General features: G+C 36.9%; 1 protein-coding gene across 10 annotated transcripts in view; it reads left to right on the plus strand.

Moving 5' to 3' along the window:
* Positions 1 to 24,423, plus strand: part of DMD (dystrophin) — a 1,313,294-nt gene that overhangs the window by 1,138,575 nt on the left and 150,296 nt on the right. For all 10 annotated transcript variants that reach the window (XM_054840966.1, XM_054843533.1, XM_054803063.1 and 7 more), the window contains one exon: positions 10,455 to 10,601. In XM_054840966.1, the coding sequence (XP_054696941.1) occupies positions 10,455 to 10,601 (147 nt within the window). The remainder of the gene's footprint in view (positions 1 to 10,454; positions 10,602 to 24,423) is intronic.

The following is a 24,423-nucleotide window of genomic DNA, read 5'->3' on the forward strand; positions in this document are numbered from 1 at the left end:
TGAAATATGCTTCATATTAAGTGTCAGAAACATCCATGACAGAACATGTAAGGGGATGGACTTTTCATGCTCGTAATTCTGAGCATGCTTAAGTCTGAGTACACACGTACGTAAGATGAGTACATTCATCTTCGAGAAGGGCAAGAAGGAGGATCCAGGGAACTACAGGTCGGTCAGCCTCACCTCAATCCCTGGGAAGGTGATGGAGCGGCCAACCTTTTAAACTATCTCCAGGCGCATGAAGGACAAGAAAGTTCCACTGGAGGCAAGTCACTAGTGGGGTATCACAATGGTCGATACTGGCTCAATATTATTTTACATCTGCATTAATGAACTAAACCCTGGGACAGAGCACACCCTCGGTAAGATGACACAAAAGTGGGAGGAACAACCAAAACACCAGATAGTTGTGCTGCCATTCAGAGGGACCTTGACAGTATGGAGAATTACACTGACAGGAATCTCATGAAGTTCAACAAGGAGAAAAGCCAAGTCCTGTGTCCTGGGAGAAATAACCGCAGGCAACAGTACACGCTTGAGGCCAACTGGCCAGAAAGAAGCTCTGCAGGGAAGGGCCTTGGTGTCCTGGTAGACAAAAGCTGACTGTAGGCCAGAAATACACCCCCCATGGCAAAGGCAGCCAACAGCACCGTGGGCTGCATTAGGCAGAGTATTGCCAGCAGGTTGAGGGAGGTGATCTTCCCCTCTGCTCAGCCCTGGTGAGGGCACATCTGGAGCACTGGCTCCAGTGCTGGTTCCCCAGTACAAGAGAGAGATCGACTTCACTGGAACAAGTCCAGTGCAGGGCTGCAAATACGGTTACAGGACTGAAGCATCTTTCCTATGAGGAGAGACTGAGAGAACTTGGACTGCTCAGCCTTGAGAAAAGGCAGATGGAGATCTTATCAATGTGTATAAATACTTGATGGGAGGGAATGAAGAAGAGGAAGCTGGACTCTTCTCAGTACTGTCCACCAACAGAACAAGAGGCAATGGGCACAAATTAAAAACCATGAAATTCCATTTGAATACAAGAAGACACCTGTGGGTGGTCAAACACTGTAACAAGTTGCCCAGAGAGGCTGTAGAGTCTCCATCCTTGGAGATATTCAAAACCTGGCTGGACATCGTCCTGGGTAACCTGCTTCTCACTGGCCCTGCTCTGAGCAGGGGAGCTGGACCAGGTGATCTCAAGAGGTGCCTTCCAACTTCAGCCGTTCTGTGATTACATGTTTCTGCAATAGCAATGTTAACTCTGTTTTTAGGAGTTCTGGATCTGGTACTTGATTTGTCATTTTCTTTTAGAGATAATTAAAATTACTAGCATCTTCAAATGAAATGACATGCTATAATAATTGATTAAATCTTCTTAGGCTATAACCTATCCACAAAATCATCAATACAACAAAGCCGTACTACCCACCCTGAAAAACAGGAGATTGATAGCAAACCAATTTGATAATTATTCATAACTGTTTACTTAGAATCTTTTTTTTCTTTTTTTTTTTTTCTTTTCATTTTTGCAGCATATTTTTCAGGACAGTTTTGTGAAAGTGAAAACATTTCTTCAGTGCATGCCTTTGCAATGATTTTCACAAGTAGACATACAAAACATATGTAGAAACTCTTATGCATTTCATCACTAATAACAGTAAGAAGTTTGTGTTCTAGCCTTCAGTTTACATAGATATCCAAGCCTGTATGCTCTTGAAAAGTTTACTAGGATGTGCAAAAGATTTCATTTCTAAATATATTTGCTACAATGTTTAGCCCTATATAAAGTCTAGATGTGAACTGCCTAAATAGTAACTACCATTGCTGGAAAACTAGAGGTGGCTTGTAATGATTTTCAAATTATTGCTATTTTTATTTGAGGTTTTTTTCCCTCCCTTTTTAAAAGGTTGACAAGAAATGTTTTAAATGCCTTGGGTTGAAGCTTGTAAAAAATGAACTTTAGTGAAAGAGGATACTATCTACCAGAGTCTTGCATTTGCTATCTCTGGGAGAAACTAACTTTGGGATCAATTTTGATTTCCCATGTTGTACTCAAAGCAAACCTGTATAGTGTTCAATTCAAAGCCTGGTGTGGCTATAATTGCCAGTACATAAAATCTGAGAAGGAAAAGTAAAGATTACACCAAATTGTCATTAACATCTTAGACGGGCATCTGTGCCTGTTTCATCCATAACCAAAAGATAGAGACTCATTTCCAGAAGCTAGTGTTGAACACTTAAAGTATTTGGTGTGTTGGTAAAATGAATTTTGTCTCCTTTAACTTCTCTTTCCAACAAGAGAAGGGTATTTTTCTATATGTACTGCTGAGATTCATGGTCCCTCCTTCCATGAGTATGGGAAACATTAATGAGTTTTGATCTTTACTAATGTGTTCAGGTTGAGGACAATATAGTTGGAAAGCAATATTACACTATAGTTGTAGCGTAATTGTTTATATATGGTCTCGCAGAGATTTTTCTAAACTCATAAACATAAATCTAAGTGTTGTTAAGGCTACATGAAGGATAAAAGTTACACAAAAAATTGATCTGCTCCCAAGCTATTTTGCACTGCAGAAATATTTCTGATAAGTAGGAGCCGATAGGAATAGTGACTGTATTTTAAATCACAATTGAAGAGCTCAATTACTTGTTTCAACTTTGGGATTGAGCACTTGTGTAACAATTGCAAATAAGTAATTATTAGGTGGTATCTGTTTATATAATACAATTTTTAAGACAAATACAGCTAAGCTCAGTCTCAGTACTACTGAGATGTATATAAGAATATATGACTTCATGTGTGCATGCCGTTGTTTTCCTTTCATCAGTGTGGTGAATGCTAAGCAACAATGATTTCTTGCTCTCAGTACAGCTGCATAATTGCTGTTTGTTCTAACAAGGCACTGAGGTTGTCTGTTCTGGACTACATCTAAATATATATGGTAGGTGTTGGGATCAGTAGGAATAAACACAGTAAGAGTAAAAAGCAGTTTTAATGACCCACTGACATTTTACAGTATCAAACAATAAATAAAAGCCAGCCTGTATTTTATTTTTTCTCTGTGTGTAAGGAACAAGTACTGTTCCGAGAATACAGTTGCTCTTCAGGGTGTATTTTCCAAGGGGCATCATGGGATTTAGTCACACGATTCCATTAACTCCAGTGGGCCAGAAGTTACAGGCACGTGATTTAATTTTCATTGGATTACTGAATTCTGTGTTTGACTTGTTAGTGAGATGTTGCAGATGTGGTTGAGAGTGGGGGGGGAGGGTTAAGAAACGGAAAATGTGCATTGTAGAGTCAATGTTCCTTCCTGAATTTTCAGTTATAAATGTTGTGATGGTAACTCCCTGAAGCTAGCAAGGTATATAATATCTCTATTGTTATTGAAATAAGTTTGTTTACTATTTATTTACTCTTCCACTCAAATGATTCATGAATTTCCTTTCATATTTCATGGAACTGATTTATGGATCCTAAAAAAAAAAACAACCAGAAACCTTTTCATGGCATTGACAAAAGCCATCTCACTTTGGTGAATCTTTAAATATGAAGATCTAGACTTTTCTTATTATATCTCTTTTCTGAACATTTGGAAGCCTTCCAAAGAAGTAGTCAGTGCTCTTCTATGTGTTAGGGATCACTAAATAAAAGAAAGAAAGGAAAAAAACCACCAGTATGGCATGTGAAATGTGAAAGGAAGGCATATTTAATCAGTATTAGTAGAGTTGGTATTCTGGAAAGAGGTGAGGGCTATGTGGTGGCTTTTACTACCTTGGAACAGGATACCCAAAGCACAAACAAATTTAATGGAAAATGTACAGAAAAAGACCTGCAAAGAATTTGAGAGGCTTAGCCTGCATGTTCTAAAATTTGTAAGAAACCAATCTGCGCCTACAGACACTAGACTAAAATCCTTTTGGATTTGAAGCTCCAGCCCTCAATAGAAAACACGTAACATCAGGAAACACCAAGAGGATAACCAGTAAGGAAGAGATTTGGCTTGGTACTGAGCAGTGGAAGTTCAAAACTTTGCTATCATAATAGACATCATTATAAACTAAAGGTCAGCATCCCTGCAGGGACAAAAAATAACCCAAAAAATCCACCACAGCAATGTTCAGTTTTCAGAAAGGAAACTACACACAGATGAGGAAGCCTGCTGGAAAGGAACCAAAAGGGCATGGTATATGAAGACAGCATGGAGACACTGCACTGGAAAGTGAAAACAAATCTATACTGTCAAAATGGACTCTCATAAGACCTAGAAAGGTGGGGTGGACAAAGAAAAGAATAAAGGAAGCTATGTGAAGTGAAAATACGTAGAACAAATTGTCATGATTAAGAGCACAAAATCACCAGAACCAGATGAGTCAAGTGTTCTCATGGAAGTATAAAATAGATCTATTAACAGTATTTTCTTGTTTAAAATTATTTTTTTATCAGGAATGGGAGGGGGCAAGTATGGTGATAGTTTTTAAATAGTGCATCTGGTCAGGCCCGTGGACCTACAAATCAGGAAATCTGGGGAAGAATATACCGTAGAAGAGACAACAGTAGAGCTTTTACAAAAGTAGGTGTGCCTTACATCTCCTAGTGTGCCTTGAAGGAAACATGAGCATATCAATAAGGAGGTATGGGCCATTTAGCATTCCAAAGGGATTTTAAGAAGATTTTTCAGCTAAGTTCACGTGGGATAACAGAGAAGGTCTTCATGTGGATAAATAACCAATTATCTGGTAATTTCCTGTGAAAGATGGAAAACAAAAGGCAGAGGTCAGTTTTCCCAAGGAGGGAGATGATTGATTGTGCTCCAGAAGGTCTACATTGTCCAGCATGTACATAAATGAGCTGGAAAAGAAAATTAATAATGCAGCAGCACATCTTGTTGATGATACACACCTATTGAAAGTACTTAAGATGAGGACAGATTGCAAACAGCTATAGAAAAACCTCACTGTACTGACTGTCAGCAAAGTGATGGCAGATGAACTTGAGTGCTGATAAATCTCAAGCTATCCCAACTTTACGTGCACAGTAATGAGCTCTCTGTTAGCCCTTTCAGACATTCCTTTAGCACTTATGAAAGAGATCTTGGAATCATAACAGACAGTCCTCTGAAAACATCACATCAATACACAGGACTGTTGAGAAAGCCAAATGAAATGCTAGGAATTACTGAAAAAACGGAAAATATCATGATGCCATGGTGTAAGTCCCTGTTGTACGCATATCATGTATATTCTAGGCAGTATTTTGTATCCCAAATCTAAAACAGATCATAGCAGATTAGATAAAAGTTATCAAAAGCTCCTATATAAGGACAAAATAAACAGAGTAGGAATCAGGTTTGTCTTGTGTAATTTCACATCTGCCGAGTAGCTGTCTGCATGTGAGCTAGTTGCCTAGGCTCCCAATACAGTCAATGAAAATCTGCTCCGTTCAGTTTTTGCAATTGAGAATGTGATTCATGCCATCTTATAGTAAACCCTTATGTTACGTTCAACTCCTGTTGTTCATTAGCTATTGAATATAAAGGGACCATATGGTGACTTGCTCAGAGGTAAATACCTTATAGATATCCACATTTAATCGAATATATCTTGGTATTTGTATCTTAAAGATGGAAGAAGGAAAAAGTACGATGGAGGGTTTGTAGAATCTGCAACGGCACAAAGAGTGTCCATTGGGAATGGTTGATCACTGTCTCTCAGGAGCTAAGAATTAGGGATGGTCACAAGTGGGTGTGAAGGGATAGGTTTAAGAAAAGCGTAAAAAAGTGGTTCTTCAACTTAAATATTGAGCTTACCATAGGTATTTCGGATGGTAAAAGCCTATGTTAGTTCAAAAACCAAGTAGATAATTTCATGGAAGAGAAATCCATCAAGATCTGATTGACATTGTAACACAGCTGCTGGCTCCAGAATCTCTGAGACCCAAGTTGCTGAGCTGGAAGAGTACAGCAAGGAGCAGGGAAGCTGGTGCTTTCCCTTACCTTCTTCCCTAAGCAATTGTATTGGCTACTGTCAGACAAGGGACTGGGCGAGGTGCGCTTGTCAGAACTGGTTGTGGCCACCGTATGTTCTAGACCTTCAATACTTGGCTGGTTAGGGTGTCTGTCGTATGTGTCTTCAGGAGTTCTTGCTAATTTTCCAAGGCATTTTTGAAATATTTTCTGACAGGACTGTACGGATCATTTAAAATCCAATCTACCACCTACAGTATCACATACCATTGAAAATCTTTCTTGCGTAAGGACAGTTATAATGAAGATAATTTGGGGCTGTTTCTCCTATCGCTGTTCACACTGAGAAGTCATTTACATCCTGAGCAATTGAATTGGTTCAAATTGGTCTCCTTGTGGTAGTGGTACACTATTCACTATGTATATTTGTTTTTAAATTACCAACAGTATAGTTCTCTACATTTTTATGCAATATGTATAGTACTTTTTATGCAGAAGGAAAAAAATAGAAAAATTAATCAGCCTTATACTGTACCAACTGATTATTAAAAGTATAAATATTTCTGTAAAACATTTCAATCATACTGATGAAAATCACAATCCAGTAGAAATTCTAAATTTCTGCTTCTACAGATGACAAGTACTATAGAAGATATAGAAATTATTACTATTTATTAAACTTGTTTGAACACTTGTTTAAAAAAAAAAGAACTCACATTGATATTTCACTCTAAAACGAAAACCTAGCTCTAGACTCATGTATGTTGACGGTGACTGGTTGTCTGCGATCAGCTGTTGCTTAACACAGCCTTATAGTCACTGACCTATTTAATCATACAATGTTGTATGCCAAATGTTTCTATGGACAATTTTTTCTTTTCTGTCTACAGTTTTTAATCACAAGCTTACTGGCATTAATTAGATAGCTGCGCACTGAATAGCATTCTTTTTTTTGTTGTTGCTGTTTCTTATGTTTTGGTTTGTCTAACTCATAAAAATGCTGTAAAAATTCAGGCTTAGTAATAATAGAATACAGAATATCAAATTTAAAGATGGTGAAAAAGCTGTTGCATTTTGTATGTTGGAAAATTAGCATAACACTGCAAAAAACAGTATCCTTGCAGCAGAAAAAAGCAATTAATAAAGACATTGATTGAAGAGAAGGTGGAAGATAAGTTTTATTTTTTACTTCCATATGTATTTCTATTATTTGATTACTTTTCTCGTGATTTGCTTCTGTGCCTTAGCCTTTCTGTTCTGTAAAATAATTTACACTTAAAAACTATATTGACTAATTATGAAGGATCTTCTGTTTCACCTTCATTTAGGTATAAAGAGTGTGTGAGTTACCTAATCATTTATGTCAATCTTCAAGTGAGACTAGTACTTTCAACACTGCAGATGCAAATAATTAGTCTGAAATCAGCCAGAAACTTAAGTGTATGTTTAAAAACAAGTGGTTTATAAGCTTAGGCCTGTGTGCTTTGCCTAAGCAATGTAGTTTTCAAAGCAAGCCTGATCCTATTGCTATGCAAATTATTAGAAAATTAAGTTGGTTTAATGCAGGAATTGCACTAGAGTACATTGTAGTGTGGGAACTGATCTTTGCATCCATTGATCTGCAGCCTATCAGTATTTTTTATTTTATATAGATGTATTTATTGTATATAATTTTAAAAAATTATTATATATTTTTAATTATATATTATATAAATATACATGCATGTATATTTATATTTATATATACAACGTGGGCATTGGTAACACGAGCTGTTTCTCTCATCTTGGAAACCAAGCAACACTGGAGGAACAGAGTTGGCCATCCCAAGTATAAGCCACAGATTCACGGCCAAGGACCTTGGGCCACTGAAACTAACAAGTCACAGAAAAAAAGCAGTAAAATAATTATTTACAAGTGAAGTGTTCACACAATGGTATATACCAGAAGGCTGTGCTACCATCCAGTGAGATCTGGACAGGCTAGAGAATTGGGCAGAGAGAAACCAAAGGAAGTTCAACAAGGGCAAGTGTTGGGTCCTGCACCCAGGGAGGAATAACCCCAAGCACCAGTACGGGTTAGGCGATGACCTGCTGGGAAGTAGCTCTGTGGAGAAGGACCTGGGAGTCCTGGTGGACATGTTGAGCATGAGCCATCAATGTGCCCTTGTGGCCAAGAAGGCCAATGGTATCCTGGGATGCATTAAGAAGAGTGTGGCCAGCGGGTCGAGGGAGGTTATCCTCCCCCTCTACTCTGCTCTGGTGAGGCCACATCTGGAGTGCTGTGTCCAGTTCTGGGCTCCCCAGGTCAAGACAGACAGGGAACTACTGGAGAGAGTCCAGCAGAGGGCTACAAAGATGATGAGGGGGCTGGAGCATCTCTTGTGTGAGGAAAGACTGAGAGAGCTGGGGCTGTTTAGCCTGGAGAAGAGAAGACTGAGAGGGGATCTCATCATTACTTATAACTATCTAAACGGCGGGTGTCAAAAAGATGGGGTCAGACTCTTCTCTATGGTGCCCAGCAACAGGCCAAGGGGCAAGGGGCACAACCTGGAACACAGGAAGTTCCATCTCAATATGAGGAAAAACTTTTTTACAGTGAGGGTGACCGAGCACTGGAACAGGCTGCCCAGAGAGGTTGTGGAGTCTCCTTCTCTGGAGATACTAAAAACCCACCTGGATGCGATCCTGTGCAACCTGCTCTAGGTGATCTTTCTCTAGCAGGAGGGTTGCACTAGATGATCTCCAGAGGTCATTTCCAACCCTTACCATTCTGTGATATATTTCTCTTCAGCCTTTGAGGCCTTTACCTTACAAGAACAAATGTCTGTTTTTAAAGCACATTGTTTGTTTTCTGAATTCAGTTGCTAACTAAAATGATCAGGGTAAGCACATATATAACTGTGGGATAAAATGAAACACACGAGCTCTTTTCCTTGTCTTTGTATCACAGACATTGCTCTACACTACACTGTAAGTCAGTATTCCCTCCAGTGTCAGTTGTGTTCCAGTGGTATAAAACTGGTGAAATGGAAAAGTCAACTGTTATGTCATGAACTTGATGTATGCCTCTCCTCTCACATCATGGTACTTGCAGCATTCTCTGCACTTTCCTTTACAAAATGCACATCACTTCTGATTGTGTATTTTACAGATTTATTGTTAGAGTCATTCACTGTACACGAGTGCCACTTAGTCTAACTCCTTATGTTGTAGGGTCATTTAACATAATTAGTGGAAGTCAAGTCTGGTTTTGAAAGACATTTGAGGAGCAATTTTTCAATGATGTTTACCTTTAGTATAGTTCATGGCATTCTAATGTGTATGAATGTCTTCATACCATTTACTCTTAAGGTTCATGGGGACAGTGGATAGGCTTTTTTCGACCTTTTTTGCATCACATGTTGATGAAATGATTCCTAGGCAATAATTTCAGGTTATTTGATGATCTAAAATGAGATGCAGACCACATGTGGTCTGCATTAAAAATGCTGAGAGAAAGGAGCTAGTAAAGCAAGTAAATTATCCTGCCTTTGTGTGCAGACATCATATGACAATAAAAAGTGCTCCTGAATATGACACAATTTTTCCCTTAGAAATGGCTCATTGTTACATTTTGACATATTTTATCATGTTAAAGATTCATAAATGTCTCCTTAGAAAGGACAGATATGGAACAGTGGAAGATCTGCATAGAGATTCATGTCTTCAGTAGAGTCATGGTGCCCTGAATTTATTTGAATTTACTCAGATGCATCGTGGAAGCATCATCATTATGTTGTTGCTTATAAATCAAGAAACTTATAACTAGCAGCTTGTGGTTTTCACATACATTACTGCAATTATTTGCTAGACTGGTCTTATGCATAGTTTTAAAGGTTATCTTATAAGATACATTATTTTGTTTCTTCTGAAATATGAGTCATGTAGGCCAATTTAGGATTCATAGAAAAAAGTGTTTGGGTTTTTTTTTTTTTACTTCCCGTTACTAACATTGCAACACGCAAGATACCCAGCGCAAGATCATGGCCTTAGTGAGGTCTGTAATAGTTTTATCATTGCTTCTCTTTTTTTCATCCGTTGTATTTGGAAACAGAAGTCTTCCTCTGTTTTCACGTGTTAAACAGCACTTATCACTCCTGTGTCATCGTCCCCCCGCCGAGGAGCACGTGCTACACACACCTACAGGGTGAGGCAGGAGAGAAACATGCTCGGCGTGCACATTCCAGTGGGTGTGCTGGTTAGAGATTTGGCTTAACTGGTCAAAAATTGCTATGAAGTATCCAACTTTATATCACCCTCTGAAATGCTGAACCTTACACCTGAGACCTAAAGTCCATATGAAGTTATATAAAGAAAGACTGTTAACTGTACTATGACCAGTATGCTCCTTCCTTTCAGCTTGCCATGGAATACCTTTACATTACTAATCAGCTCATAGCAGAGCCTATAGTTTTTTAAGTTAGTGCTTATCTGTATGTTTAATTCACACAGGTTTATCGAGCAGAAATTGTACCTCTTAAAGAAAAGGTGCACCAAGTCAATGAGCTCGCTCGCCGTTTCACTCCCTCTGATATTCAACTCTCCCAGTACAATCTCAGCTGTGTGGAAGACCTGAACACAAGGTGGAAGGTGCTACAGGTACATTTCCTATGACTTTTTTCTCTATGCTGCATTTAATTAAATATTTTTTATTTCTGTGTGCTTGTTTTTGCTCTGTGGAATAGCACCAAAGGTATGCTAAGGAATGAAAGAGGAAGCAGGCTTTCAGTAATGATGAAATGAGAAAACAGGAGTTAAAACTGATGCTTCTATTTGTCAAGTAGAAATCAGATAACCCAGTTTGTCATACGGTTACAGTTCTCATACATTTAAAATACTTAATATTTTATTTACCTTTTAATATTAATATTTAGCAATTCTTGCTGCCAAATATATCATGTGATCATTTCTTTTAACTGGCTTACCTATGTTCTACGGGTATTTTTATGGTGTACATAGGAGATTTACATAAGACAGTTTACTTCTGCTGCTTCATTCATTTTACTATTGTTTAAATAAATTTCAGGAGCAGCAGTTTTAAATAAATTCCTCATAGGCAGATCAATGATTTTGTGCAATGGAACCTTTAAAATCACACCTTTAGAATCAATTATAAAATTACAAGGCATTACATGCATTCAGGTAAGTAGCAGGACTTGGTATTGCAAGTACAGCTGGTCAGAAAGGAATTTTATAAATTGAGCTCTAATGCAGGAAAATATTAAGATGTATTATGAAATTCAGGTGAACATCACAACTGTGAGTTATAAATACTGAAAAAATTATGAATTCTTTGATTTTTTTTTTGTTCACATATATATCACTTAAATTTTAGATTATTTTGTGTTATCTTGTGAAAAAGACTTCAAATATATGAACTTTTTCCAAAATGCATTGTATCTTAGTTTAGAAATTTAGGAACAGTGTGCATGAGAGACCATATGTAAGCCTGCATGCACTGATACATGGTGAGGTAGGTCCCACAGCAGGGAAGTAATTTACGATTAAATGAAGGTAAATGCAATTAAATTAACTTCATTAAGTGCTGGATTTTACTCACTATTTTATTTTTTGCTACATCACTGCTTCAAATTTTGAAATTTTGTCATTGTAGTTACCTTTATATATTGCAAAAATGTAGAAGTATGGAGGTTAATAAAGAGTTTTGCCTTCATTGTAAAAACCAAACATTAGCAATGGACAAAAATGAACCAATTCCCTCTTCTCCGACATACAGATAAAAGGTCATGGTGCTGTCAGCTCTAATAGTCAGTAAGAGGCTATTGCTTCTTTATTGCTTCTCCAAAAGAAATCTCACAGCTCTGTGACATCTCCAGTTTATCACAGTTCATGCAAATACTAACAGGATTTTTTTTTTCTTTTTCCTAAATAGGCAGTTTGCAGCGAGAGTGCTGCTTTAAGTAAAAGTTCATTAGTTCTAGATCTTTATTCATTAATATCCACTTTTTCCCAGATCCTCAGGATAGAGTTCAGGTAACATTATTAAAGCAAATCAACAGAAATCTGGAAGAGGAAATGAATATACCGAAAATGTTTATCCCACATATGAGAGAAATCACATCTGGTTCATTTTTTAAAAAAACAACAGCTGATTGAGTTAACAAATTTGCTCTGATTCATTGAAAAATACCTTATTTCACTAACCAAGTAGTTAAGTTCCAGTGGTTTGCTGAAATACTTCATTACTTCAAGAAACAAGGAAAAGCAGGAAGATTTTTCAGAGTGAAAGAATCTATGGTGTGGAAAAGTCAAACAAAACTGAGGGAAAGCCTGAGATAAGTGTTTTGTTGTTATCATTCATGAAAGCATTAGACAGAGGGCCAACTCGACATTGTAGACTGTTTAAAAATATATAGGGCAAATCACATGTTCACACACATTTCAAAGATAACATGCTGTTTTTCCACAGAGTACAGGAAGCATTGTGAACAATTCACTTTTCATTGTAAATTATTGTCTCAATTTATCAAATCTAGAGTGTTTGGAGAACTAAGTGTTTCATCTTCTATGAAGATAGATACTTGGAGACAGTATGTCAGAGTGAGATGTTAGAGCTGATAGAACAGAAAGGTGATTGGAATACTATGGTCTAATGTCTTTTTTTATGTTTACCTAAATGTTGTCTGGAAGATACGGAGAGCAAGGTGAAAACACCCCAGTAGATTTTTAAACACATCCAGAGGGGAAAAGACATAAGTATCTTTGAAGGATTATCATGTGCAAAAGGCCAGGATGTGACCCCTGGAAAGAAGAGGAGCACATCTGGTTCTATAAAATAATTTTTCTATCTAAAAGGGAGCAGAGGTTGAGACATGTTGAGAGGCAGAGCTCATTTTTGTTAGAATAGAATAGAATAGAATAGAATAGAATAGAATAGAATAGAATAGTTCCATTGGAAGGGATGTACAACAATTATCTAGCCCAACTGTTCTACATATGACATCTGCTGGACGTTGACATTCACACCTGAGTAGCACTTCTTAGAGTATTATGTGTTGTTCTGTGCTAGAGTTAGACTTACATGTGTAATAAGTGTGATACTATTTATAGAAAACTGAAATTTTGGCCACGCAATAGGAAAAGCAAAAATAAAAATAATTTTTGTTTCATGCAAAACCATTCTACTTCCAAGATAGGTTCCTATTGTTTGTTTCTGGTTTTCAGTTTGACTGCTAGGATTTTTCTTCATTCTTCTTTCTTTTTTTTTTTTTTGACTAATTGCCTTTCTTGTTGTAATGTCACATAAAATATCTCCTTAATACTTTAGTCCTTTCACCAATTTTTCTATCGATTTCAGCCTTCTATGTATTTTCATGTGTCTTTCTTTTATAGTATCCATATTTTCCCTTTCACTTCTATTAATTCCTTTTTTTCCCAAAAGTATTTCTTTCTGTGATCCTACACTTCTTTGCCTTTCCCCATCTTACTTCCCTTATTTCTATGATTTTTTTTTTTTGTTCTTCCTTTTTTCTCCAGCTGTAATGTTTCTTAGTTTACTTGTCTTTTTTCCCCCCTCAAAGGTTAAATCTCTCTCGCTCTCTCTGTCATATTCCTAATGGGGAAAATATTTCTTACCCATGCATCCCATTTCCTGGAAACTATCACTGCAGGAAAATCGTAAAACAGAGGCTTCTGTGCTATTGCTTGCCAGAAATATACCCGTTCTTGGTTATGTGTGGGAAAAGTACATAAGGACATAAGGTTTATCAGATCTGAAATAACAGTGAATTCTAGTGTTATGAGAAAGTTGCAGAAAGCACTGTGTAGAGGATGAAATGATGTCTTGTTTGTTGCTTTATTAACACTGAGACTTTCATAAGATCAGAGGAGGAAATGTACCATTTTAAGCCAAATCTTACAGAGAGTTAATGTTACATTCATTTTACAAACATAAGAATCAGACAAAACCATATTCACTCATTTGCAGTATTGTGGTGTACAGTGAGATAATTAGTGAATAGTGTCAAATTGCTGCAGAATCTTTGAAGAACTTCATTTACATTTATGCAATAACACATTTGCCATTAATTTACTTTTTTTCTGTTTAGTTTTGGTCAATATGCACTGAGTATTACTGGAGGAAAATTGTATGAAAAGGAAGGTTAACTATGACAGAGTGTCAAGGAGACAAAAATTTAAACTTAGAAACATAGATATTTCATTTTAGAAATTCTTACAGACTCAACCAGTCCTGGTTTTGAAGTGTTGTGTGAAGGTATATTTCATTAATGAAAGCTAACTCATTCAGCTCTATCACTGAAAACTATATCATCATTTGTGGAGTTTAAGCAATGTGAAAGTAATTAGCTTCATGCCTTTAAAAGAGTGGTTTTGAGGAAAATATGCTGTTTATTTTTCCATTTTTCTTAAACATAAAAGGAGATGAAATCTCTCCAGGGAGCTATTTGTTATGAATTTCACAAGGAGCTCTCACGTTCAGATCCTGTGTGCTTCAAACAGTGTGCGTAATGAGATCATCTGGGGAAAAACATGTCTTGCAAACTCTTGCTTACTTCCAGTTGACGTTTGAGGAGCCAGGGAGACCAGACTGGCGGGAGTTATATCTGCTTCGCTTTGGTCAGAGATCCGGCTGGTCAAAAGGCAAAGCCTCTGACATGTAAAAGAATTTCCAAGTACCCCATGGGAAACATAGCCTTCAGTTATCACGAAAGATTTTTTTGGTTTAAATCAAATTGTATCTACTCTTATTTAGAACAGTACCCCTAATAAGCTGAAAATAGAAGTACAACTGTCTTTCCTCCAAAAAAATGTATCTTTTAAGAGATTTTGCCATGGTATTTATATTCCGGTGCTTTTAATTTAGCAAGCTGTAATGAACTGCGGTCATTTGTGAGTGGGCGTCTCTGTCCATAATAGCGGCCCAGCCTGTCTAGTTTGTAAAACTAAGCAAGCTGGAGGAAGCACATAAAATGGCTAGAGCTAAAACAGCCCATACCCTGCAGATATAGATAGATGGTATAGGTAGATATAGATATAGGTGTATACACACATACAAACACACAGATATATATGCACACACACACATTTATGGTCGGATTTGATGATCTTAAAGGTCTTTTCCAACCTAAAGGATTCTATGATTCTGTAATTTCCACTTATAAAGTGTGACTGTAAAGAATCATTAGCTGTAACTTCAGAATGGTTCCTAACTCCTCAGCCCATCTTGCACCGGCAGCAAAGATTCTCCAGCATGTGGGGATTTGAAGATTGATGTGACGCAGAAGTATGCCGCCCCTTGTTAAAGGGTCCAGCCACAACTACTCTTCTGCTCCCTCAAACAGCACTCTGCTTGCAGGAGCTGCTGAAGGAACAGCAGGCTTTTTTTTTTTTTTTTTAATACCACTGCAGTTATCTAAAGTTGTATGATAGTCATATTTTATTCTGCTGAGGACAGGCTCTTTACTAAGCTGTGTAATGCACGCTATTGTAATAAGTATGACTGCAATGAATTATTTCAAAAAACCAGCATCTTCTGGGGGCTTCACAAATATTAGCTGGTTCTTCCAACCCATGGTGAGAAATATGAGTCAATCTTACCATCTATGTTTGCAAAGGAACTAACATTGAGAATATAAAAGCCAAAGGGGAAATCCCTTCTTTCCCGAAATCAATGTGAAATTGTGACTAGGCATCTGAGTCTTGCTGGCCTCCATATGTAAATGTCCCACCAAATATTAATGATAGATGTTTTCAGATATTTGTTCAGATCCAGCGAATCTCTCAAAGGCTGAGTCACTGAGTCACGGGCATGCTGGGCAGCAGTCCTCAGCTCACGCCCTGCTTTTGGTAGGGGATGGGCACCAGGGCAAATAAGTTGCATCAAAATATAAGCTGAAAACAGCACTGACCTATTATAGTAGCTTTTAGGTTTGGGGTTGGGGGTTTTTTATATATTTTACTTCACCTTCTCCCCTCCATGCCTTCTCCAAGAAAAAACTCCTCAGAAAAAGAAGCTAAATAACAACAAAAATATGTACATAAAAGAAATCTCTTTTCAAGTCTCTCACAGAATTGAAACAAGTTTACCAGATTCTCAAGTCCTTTTTTTTTATTTCAACATGCGTAGTGTGGTAATAGTTTCAGGAAGTATACTTCAGGTCTAAACCATGTAGTTAAGATTTGAGTGTGATTAAGGATATTCTCTTACATCATTTTTTCCTAAAGAAAAACAACGGTTCAGTTGTCCAATTGTTAGTGCTTGGGAATCTCACACAGGAAAGCCCTAGTCATATAATTAAAAGGAAAATCTGCCTTAAATTTTGTATACCTTACATTAGAAGAACAATTATTTATTCCAAATTAAACAATGAGTGCAAATTGGGGGTATGTTAAAAGTGGCTAGATTGGCAGATGATGCAACAGTTGGAAGAAAGATGCTTCTTCCTCTGCAGGAGACAAAGAACGTCATGTGTATAAGACTGTGCCATATAAAAGGCAGTTAGCTTTTTATATTTGAGCGTTAGTACCTTTCTGTTACCTTAGTAGTTTCTCTTTCCATTGTGTCATTTCATTAATTTTAATAATTAATTTGTTTCTATTTGTTTGCTTTTCCTCTTTTTTAAACTATGTTTTGACTTACATGATCTGTAAGTAGCTGACAAGAACAGGAGGTAACTTTTCTAAATATATGGAGCCAAAATTCTAGCTCATCTATAATTACATTAATTAAGGAATTACTAAAATCTCAGTTCTTTTCAACCTAGATACTTGAAATTATTTTAGTAGTTGCGGATTTCAGCTTCCCAGCAGAGGGAGATTTTGATCCTTTTTGGAAGTTGAGTTTTCCCATCAGACTCTTTAGTTAAAATGTTGTTTTGTATATTCCATGAGAACTGGAACTTCTGCCAAAGCCACAGTTGTCATGGCTCTTTAATGGTCTCTTATTTATTTAATTGGCTGTGCCAGTTGGCTTCAGAAGTCATATACCCATGTATTTTTCTTCATTTCTGTTAGGTTGAGTCTCAGTTTTGCTCAATATTTGTCTGCAAAAATATACATATAGATTCATTTTACAGTCATTCATTCTTTACAGATCCTATTTATTTATTTCTGTAAGCTAGTGGAGGAAGGCCAGCTGTCTGGATTGGGATTAAATTCTTCTAATGAAGTGTGTGTCAAAAATTGGAAAGATTCCTTCCTAAATTAGGAGGACAACATCATTGTTCTTTGTGGCATGTTTAGGGCAGTCAGCGAAGGAATGTATGTAAGTATAAACAGGCACGGTTGTCATCAACAGCCACGCCAGCAGGAAAACTAATAAAACCATGTTAAAGTTATGTTGTTCTGTGTGATAAATTTCAGTTTGTTGAAACTGTAAAAGGTTTGGTCATTTTTTGTTATGGAAGATACATTCATTTTAGAGTTTCGTTATCATTTTTTGACTTCCTTTACTTGGGAATTTTGTCCTCTATGAAGATTTGTTTAGAAGGACCATGCAGAAGAACAGCAGTTTACCCTACTTTATATTCTCATTTCAATATGCATATATAGATTTCTTTTGATGTAATTTTTTTGTTTCTTATATAGATGTGTATGGGTATATGGGATTATAAAAAACTGAGTTACGTTGTTTATAAGTACAAAGAAAAGCACTTAAAAATGATCAAATGCAAGAAAATACATTACACTTGCAACTTGAATTTAGCGCTCTGTTGTACAATCTTTGCATATACAATAGATTCTGTAAGATCTCCGATTTATCTGGTTGATGGGTAAATGATAGGAAGAGAATGGGCATATTAGTTGATATATGTTAGTCTTGTTTCCTTATAAGACAAGACTTGCACGATTTACTTCCACCTGTCAGCAGTTACAGATTACGTTTGGCAGTGCACATCTATATGAGTCACACCAGACTATATTTAGGCTACTGGGGAAAACTGAGGTTACGATACTGTTGAAAGTGTAGTCACTGGAAACCAACACCCACTACTTCTGTTGCTTTTTAGTCGAGCAGTTTTAGCTAAATCATTTAGTTGATGGCTCTTTAACTTATTTACTAGCCACCATTGACACTGTACTGAAGATGGAATTATTCATATTCTTGAATGTTCACGATCCATAATACCTGAGCATGTGAAAAATATTAAAGTCCCTTTGAAAAGGAATGTGAAAGTTACATTCGGAGAATTAAAGCTCTGAGTTTCAGTCCTACAAAAATGTGTAGACTATGGCAGTTAGGAGTTTTTATCTATCTTGGATACTAAAATTGCACAAATAGCTTCATTTTTTCTTGTGCAAATTGAGAGGATACATCGTGATTTTGTTCAACACCTTTTTAGGTGTATGACCTGATTCCAATCAGCTATTTTTAGGCTGTTCATTATGAAAATTAGGGTGGTTTTAAGGTAAGAACGTGTGAGGGTGAAAAGCTGGGAAGCGCACAAAGTTAGCAGCAGTCAGAATAGTAAAAGCAAACAAGGACAAAACGAGAACGAACCTTGCAATTGTAAGTCCTTCTCCAATCCTGACTTCCACATCACAGGTCCTTTTCCTTGCCAAAATGTTATCAACTGTCAGAGCTCATAATTCATGGATTAGATTTTAAAATGCGATAGACTAGGACAAGATTGCGTAGGGTCGGGTAGGGTGGGATACGCTGTCAGCTATCTGCTGACACCAGAAGGATGATGAGTCTTAGCAATTTCTGGTTCTGCTCCATACCCTGGAGGGGACGTTCTCTGCTGACACAGATCGTCTGTCCATTCATCCCCGCTTGGTTTGAAGCGAGGTGAAAGCAGACGTGCAAGGTTTGCTTTGAATGTGGAACACATTTGTCGCAGATAGAGCGTTCACGGAATTTAAGAGCTGTCCTGTAAAGGCTCTCTCTAATGTGATTTTCAGCAGCTTGTAACTCAATGAAACCTTAATGAATATCCTTGGAAGCAGTATAAAACCTCTTAGATTCCAAGTCCTGGTGCCAAAGTATTGTTAAAGGTTTTTAGAGGGAGAGAATGTAAAACTGGCAAAAAATATTGCTCTTTCTCCTCATTTTTGCTAATCCTTTATTCTGAAATGCTGTGAGTTTTTTTAGAAGAAGCTTCATTTAAAGTGATAAAAAGCCCAAGGTAGAGAAGTAATATGCAAATTTCTGGGGCAAAAGGTTAATGTTAGCCAATTTTTTTTTTCTTTGTTGAATCATTTTGTGTCTTTCTGACATATCAATTACATATTCTATCACTGCAGATATTTTTATGTCAGGCTCTCTACTTTCAGATTACAGACAGCCTTTACAGTCTTTAGGCTATGCACTATTGTGTGCTGTATTTTCCAAATCTCTTTGCTTCAGTAAGACTTTAAGCTAAGTAAGATATTTTTGCTGTTTTAGAAAGTACCGTTAACAATAGTGTTTCAAATACTAAAAATGTCAGTAGCACTAAGTTGTGACGCAGTTTTAAAGCCAGCCTCTGTAGATGATTCTGTGTGTCATTTTCATAACATTTTCACAAGGGGCTCTCTAAAATTTCCACTGTAGTTTTCATCACACCTTGAGTAAAGCTGAACATTGTGTCCTTCTATAGAAAATTCTGGGCAGTCTGCAAGTCAGGTAATGGTATGTTAACTGTGTAGGAGGGCACTTTATAATTGAAATGGCTCAGCTGCTGGTATGTGTTATGTTATGTGTTTAAATGTTTTTTATAAAATGCTTCCTGATTTGGATCCACCTGGGTCAACACAGGAAAAAGGAGTTATTTCAAGATGCTCATTGCTTCCTGTGGCTCGTCTACGCCATTCAATTCTTGTGCTTGCTGTTACTTTATAAAAACCTGAAACTGCAGTAACCTTTAGAAATGCACACCTTAGTTGCAGAACAAACATAATATATGGCTCTTGACCCAGAGCTTACAGTTTAAGATTTTATTCATATTAATTTGTTATTTCTTTTGTACCGGAGAATCATAGCAACATCCAAATTCTGTGTTACAGAAATAAATTCTTTAGGGTATGCCGTTTTGTTTGGGAAGCCTCAAGTGTGTAGGTTGAAGACTCAGTCTTTCTCTTCCATTTTCTTAGGTGTTCAAAGTTGGTTCTCTGCCATAGCTCAGTTGTTTTAAAACAAAATTAATGACATGGCTAATTAGCATTAATCAATCTAGAAAAATAAGCCTAAATCTACATTTGTAGATAGTATATTCATTGTGTTGGATGTTTTCACTTTAATCCCTCTGATTTCTTATATTGATCTCAAGTGCTTTGTGTCCTTTTCCCCTAATACCCTCATTTATGACTCTTTTTCATCTGTAAAAACAATGAGTTCTGTCCTACTTATCTGACACATAGCTGATAATAACAGCACTGTTTCAGCAGTGCAGTGAATTTTGGGGTATTCAGAGGAAATAGAAGAATGTGTCTTCCATAAAATAGCTTTGTGTTTCTTGTATATCCCAGCATTCCAGCTCCTTATCTCAAAACATCACATTTCAAATCCTGAATTGACTTTGTCTGTACTTTTGCCAGCCAAAGAGCCAAGATAACTGCATTTGGTTTGCACATCAGTTGTCCTGGCTGGCTGCAATATATCCCTAAATCTGGCTAGGTTTACCTTTAAAGAGAAAGGGTTTACAATTTTCTCCTAAACCCTTCATAACTTTATTCAGCTGTGAATGACATGTGAAATACTGTCAGACCGGTATGGTCTGTTGCAGGAGTCATGTGGGCTTCCTCTTTTAAAAAGTCAAGATCTAATCCTTTTCCTTCAGCAGTGAATAGGAGGTCAACTCTCAGCAAAAAAAGTTTCTGAAAGACAGAGACAAATCCAATTTTATGATCACCGCTTTTCTCTCTCAGTACAGTGCCCCTGCATCATTAGACTGTGCTCAGTATTTCCTATAACTGATGGGATAAGCCTGTGATGTTTAACAGTGCTAGGTCGTGCTGATTATTTTAGCTTTGCCAAGGACACTCTCAGTAATTTTTTTGGATTATTTTAACTACCTTGTGCATGAATTTACATGTTTTTAGATAAGCATCCATTTATGGATCAGAAAGGGACGTTATGAAACTTAGTTAAATTAGAATGAAATTGTGTTGATTTTATGTAAATCGTAGTAGCCTTTTAATTTTACTATAGTTCTGATAGTTTGCATAGTCTAAGAGTCTGTCCCATTGCCTAGAAAAGGGGGCCAGAAAAACATACTCTATTTCATGCAAATTTGTGTTTGTAAGTATTTATTGTTATGCAGGCTGAGGCCCCTGAATCACAACTGACAGTGTATTTGTGATGTGAGCTGCACTACAGTATGTGGAAAGGGCCTTGGACACAAACTATCTTATATTATTCAGCATGTTTATTGAAAGCATGGTTATATTTAAGGCAAAAAAGGATGTTGTAAAATCTCCTTCCGTTAGTCTGTGAACCTGTTCCAGAAAACAAATCACAGACTCTTTAATGTAACATTGGTATTCAGTGGTAACACTGCTCTGTAAAATAAAGGGTACGAGGCAGATTTTAGACTGGTATGTTAGAACTTAAGCCATCAGGGGCCATTGGCTTTGTCTGCTCTGCCATCCCTCGCAACTGTACTGTTATCCCTGTCGAGCTCACATAGCTCAGATATCCTTGTATGACCCAAGAGCAACATTTGTGCCTTTTTGTGCCCGAAGGAAAACCCTTTATTGTACGGTTTATCAAAGAACAGCCTAGGAAAGATGTAAAAGCTGAAAGAACAAAAAGCCTGATTTGCTTTTTTTTAGAAAGCTAATCAATTCTTAAACTTTTAGATAGGAAATATGATTTGTTCCTGATCCTTCTAGCTCTTTGGATGAGTAGTCCAGAAGAGATGTATTCACAGTTATACACAAAGTAGATTTCATGAGCTCCCGGGCTATATTATTTACATGATCAGTATATTCACACAGCAGTGTTACTGCTTAGAGATACTGTATTTCACTGTCTTTCTCATATTCAGACAGGCTCTAGCTTGCCAGAAGTTTTGAGTTTATTTTTTTTTTCTGAATGAGCGTATAACTAACAGATGTTTGGTTTGGCTCCATGTCTACATTCTTTGAAAGCTGGAGAATTGAATTGCTGACATTCAGACAACACTAATTCACATATCCAGGGAGCCTAATTTGCTATCCCTGAGATCCTGATTCCTGGTGTTCACGGGTTTAAAAACCATTTCAGTGACACAATATAAGAATAGGCTGGGGAGTTTCAATAGTATGCTCCTGCTAAACATAATCACATTTTATAAACATCTGCGTCATTACTGGTGTGATTCATCTCTGAGCTGTATACAGCTGTGTTTCCAGTTTCAATTAACAGTCCCTTAATTGCATATCCAGCTCATGTTACTAATTTAGTTAATTTATTCATAATTAAGAGTATTCTATTTTCTACGAAGGTTTATTGAGCTTAGTACGTTATAAAAAATAAAAAACCTAAGGCTGAGGGATTTTGCTTCTTACAATAGTCACATCAGAACAAAAATGTCATTCACTCACCTGGAGAGGAAGACGAGATGTAAGGGACATTTTTCCTTTTCTCACAGTGGAATGAGAAACCTTTGCAAGGGTTTTGCTTTGTGTTTGAAGGCAAATGACAGTATGAATGTGTTCTTTTTCTCCTTATTTTTGCTCTTCTTCCTTTCACCCAAAATCTAATTCTATAATTTAGACTCATACAACAGGGTTTAATATGTAAGAAGAAATGATAATAGTAAAAAGGGTGGTACAAGAACAGAGGTATGTAGGAGGCACGAATCATCCTCTCTCATGCATTTTTGTCCTCTAACATTTATATTTTAGAGTGCAATGTATTTAAAAGGACCCATGTAATAAGGAACTGTGAGACAACTTAAATATTAAGGCTGAGACACATTCAGGTGGAAGATAAGGACTGTCTTAGTAAAATTATTTATCAAAGAAGTGTTTGCTTTTTAGAAAATACGTTTTCTATATCATTACAAGAGTATTGTGTGCAAAATGGTTTAGAAATCCTAGAAAAAAGCCTTCTTGCAGTTGTCCACAAGCTGATGAAGTTATTCACTTACCATTTTAGCAGGATTGGTTACAACTCTCCAATACTTTGTAAATACACAGGTACTATCTTCTCCATTATCTTTACAAGCCCGACTGGGATATTTATTCTAGCAAATGTCTACAATATGCATGATATGTATAAACGGATCTCTAAAAAGATTAAAAAAAAAATCAGCTTTCTGACTTGCTTTAGTATAAAAAATATTTTGATACTTGTATGTTATCAGCGAGGCAGTGAGCAGAACACTGAAGTTCAGCACCCCTTTCTGGAAAAGAAAAGAGGGAGAAATACAGGACAACAGTCCTTCTTTAAAAACAAAAATATTTCATAGTTGTTTGAGATAAATATTGTTTCCCGAGTAGACTATCACATTGCTATAATTTGAAGTAAACATAGGGATCTGTAAGTTGTACGGAAAACATTGAAATAGTCTGATCAATATGTCTCAAGCAGAGCTGCAGGTTTTTAATGACAGCTGCTGAATCCCTTCTGCTGAAAAATCACAGTTGTCTGCTGCTTCTTCCTTTAATCTTCCCCTTCCTGCAGTCTCCTTGATGCTCTTTTTAGTTTCTGTCATTGCTCTTTTTCTCCTTGAAGCTTCCTTTCTTCCTCTTCATATAAGCTTCTCCTTGTCTGCCATGCCATCTACAATCACACCGCTACTTTTTCAAAAAAGGCTAAGGAAGAAAATCATTAAACAAACAAATAGAAAACACAACCAGAAAATTTATACTCTAACATGAGAAGAAAAGAAAGAGATGGAGAGAAGAAAAGTGGAATATGAGGTGCAGGTGAGGTAGGCTTTCAGTTGTGGCAGGTTTATGAATCACAACTTCTTCTTTTCCCCAGGAATCTCTTAAGATCAGAGTTAGTGAAAGATACAGACATGCTCTAAGCAGACTTCTACAGCTCTTCAAAGCAGACGGTCTCATAATTTTCTTTTCTTTTACTTGTCAAATACTAATGCTGGAATGTAATCTTGTGAAGATAATAAAAGTTTGAACCATTTCAACCTTTTAGCTGCATACTCTGTGTATTTAGCAAATAGAATGACAGTTGCAGTGCTAACCTTGCTGTATGAATTCCAGGCTGCCCCACCTTTTTTGATTAAAATGGTGATTAGGGTTAAAGGAGATTATAGCAATTTGCCAGGGTCCTGTTTCGCTGCAAGCTCGAGGTAAGAGACGGTGATTCAAGTGCCTGCAGATAGATTATCACGAGTTGATCAATCTTCAAGCTTCTATGGATTTTTACTACCTTTGTTATTTGCGTATATTCTCCAGATTTTACTATGCGAGAAGGGAAATGCATTCATTTTCTGTACAAGAAAAAAAGTTAATAATTTTCTCCCTCCGAAGAGAGATGGGTCTACAGAAGGGAGCACATAGGCCTTTT

This window comes from Grus americana, chromosome 1 (assembly GCF_028858705.1).
Source record: "Grus americana isolate bGruAme1 chromosome 1, bGruAme1.mat, whole genome shotgun sequence".
NCBI classification, from domain to species: domain Eukaryota; kingdom Metazoa; phylum Chordata; class Aves; order Gruiformes; family Gruidae; genus Grus; species Grus americana.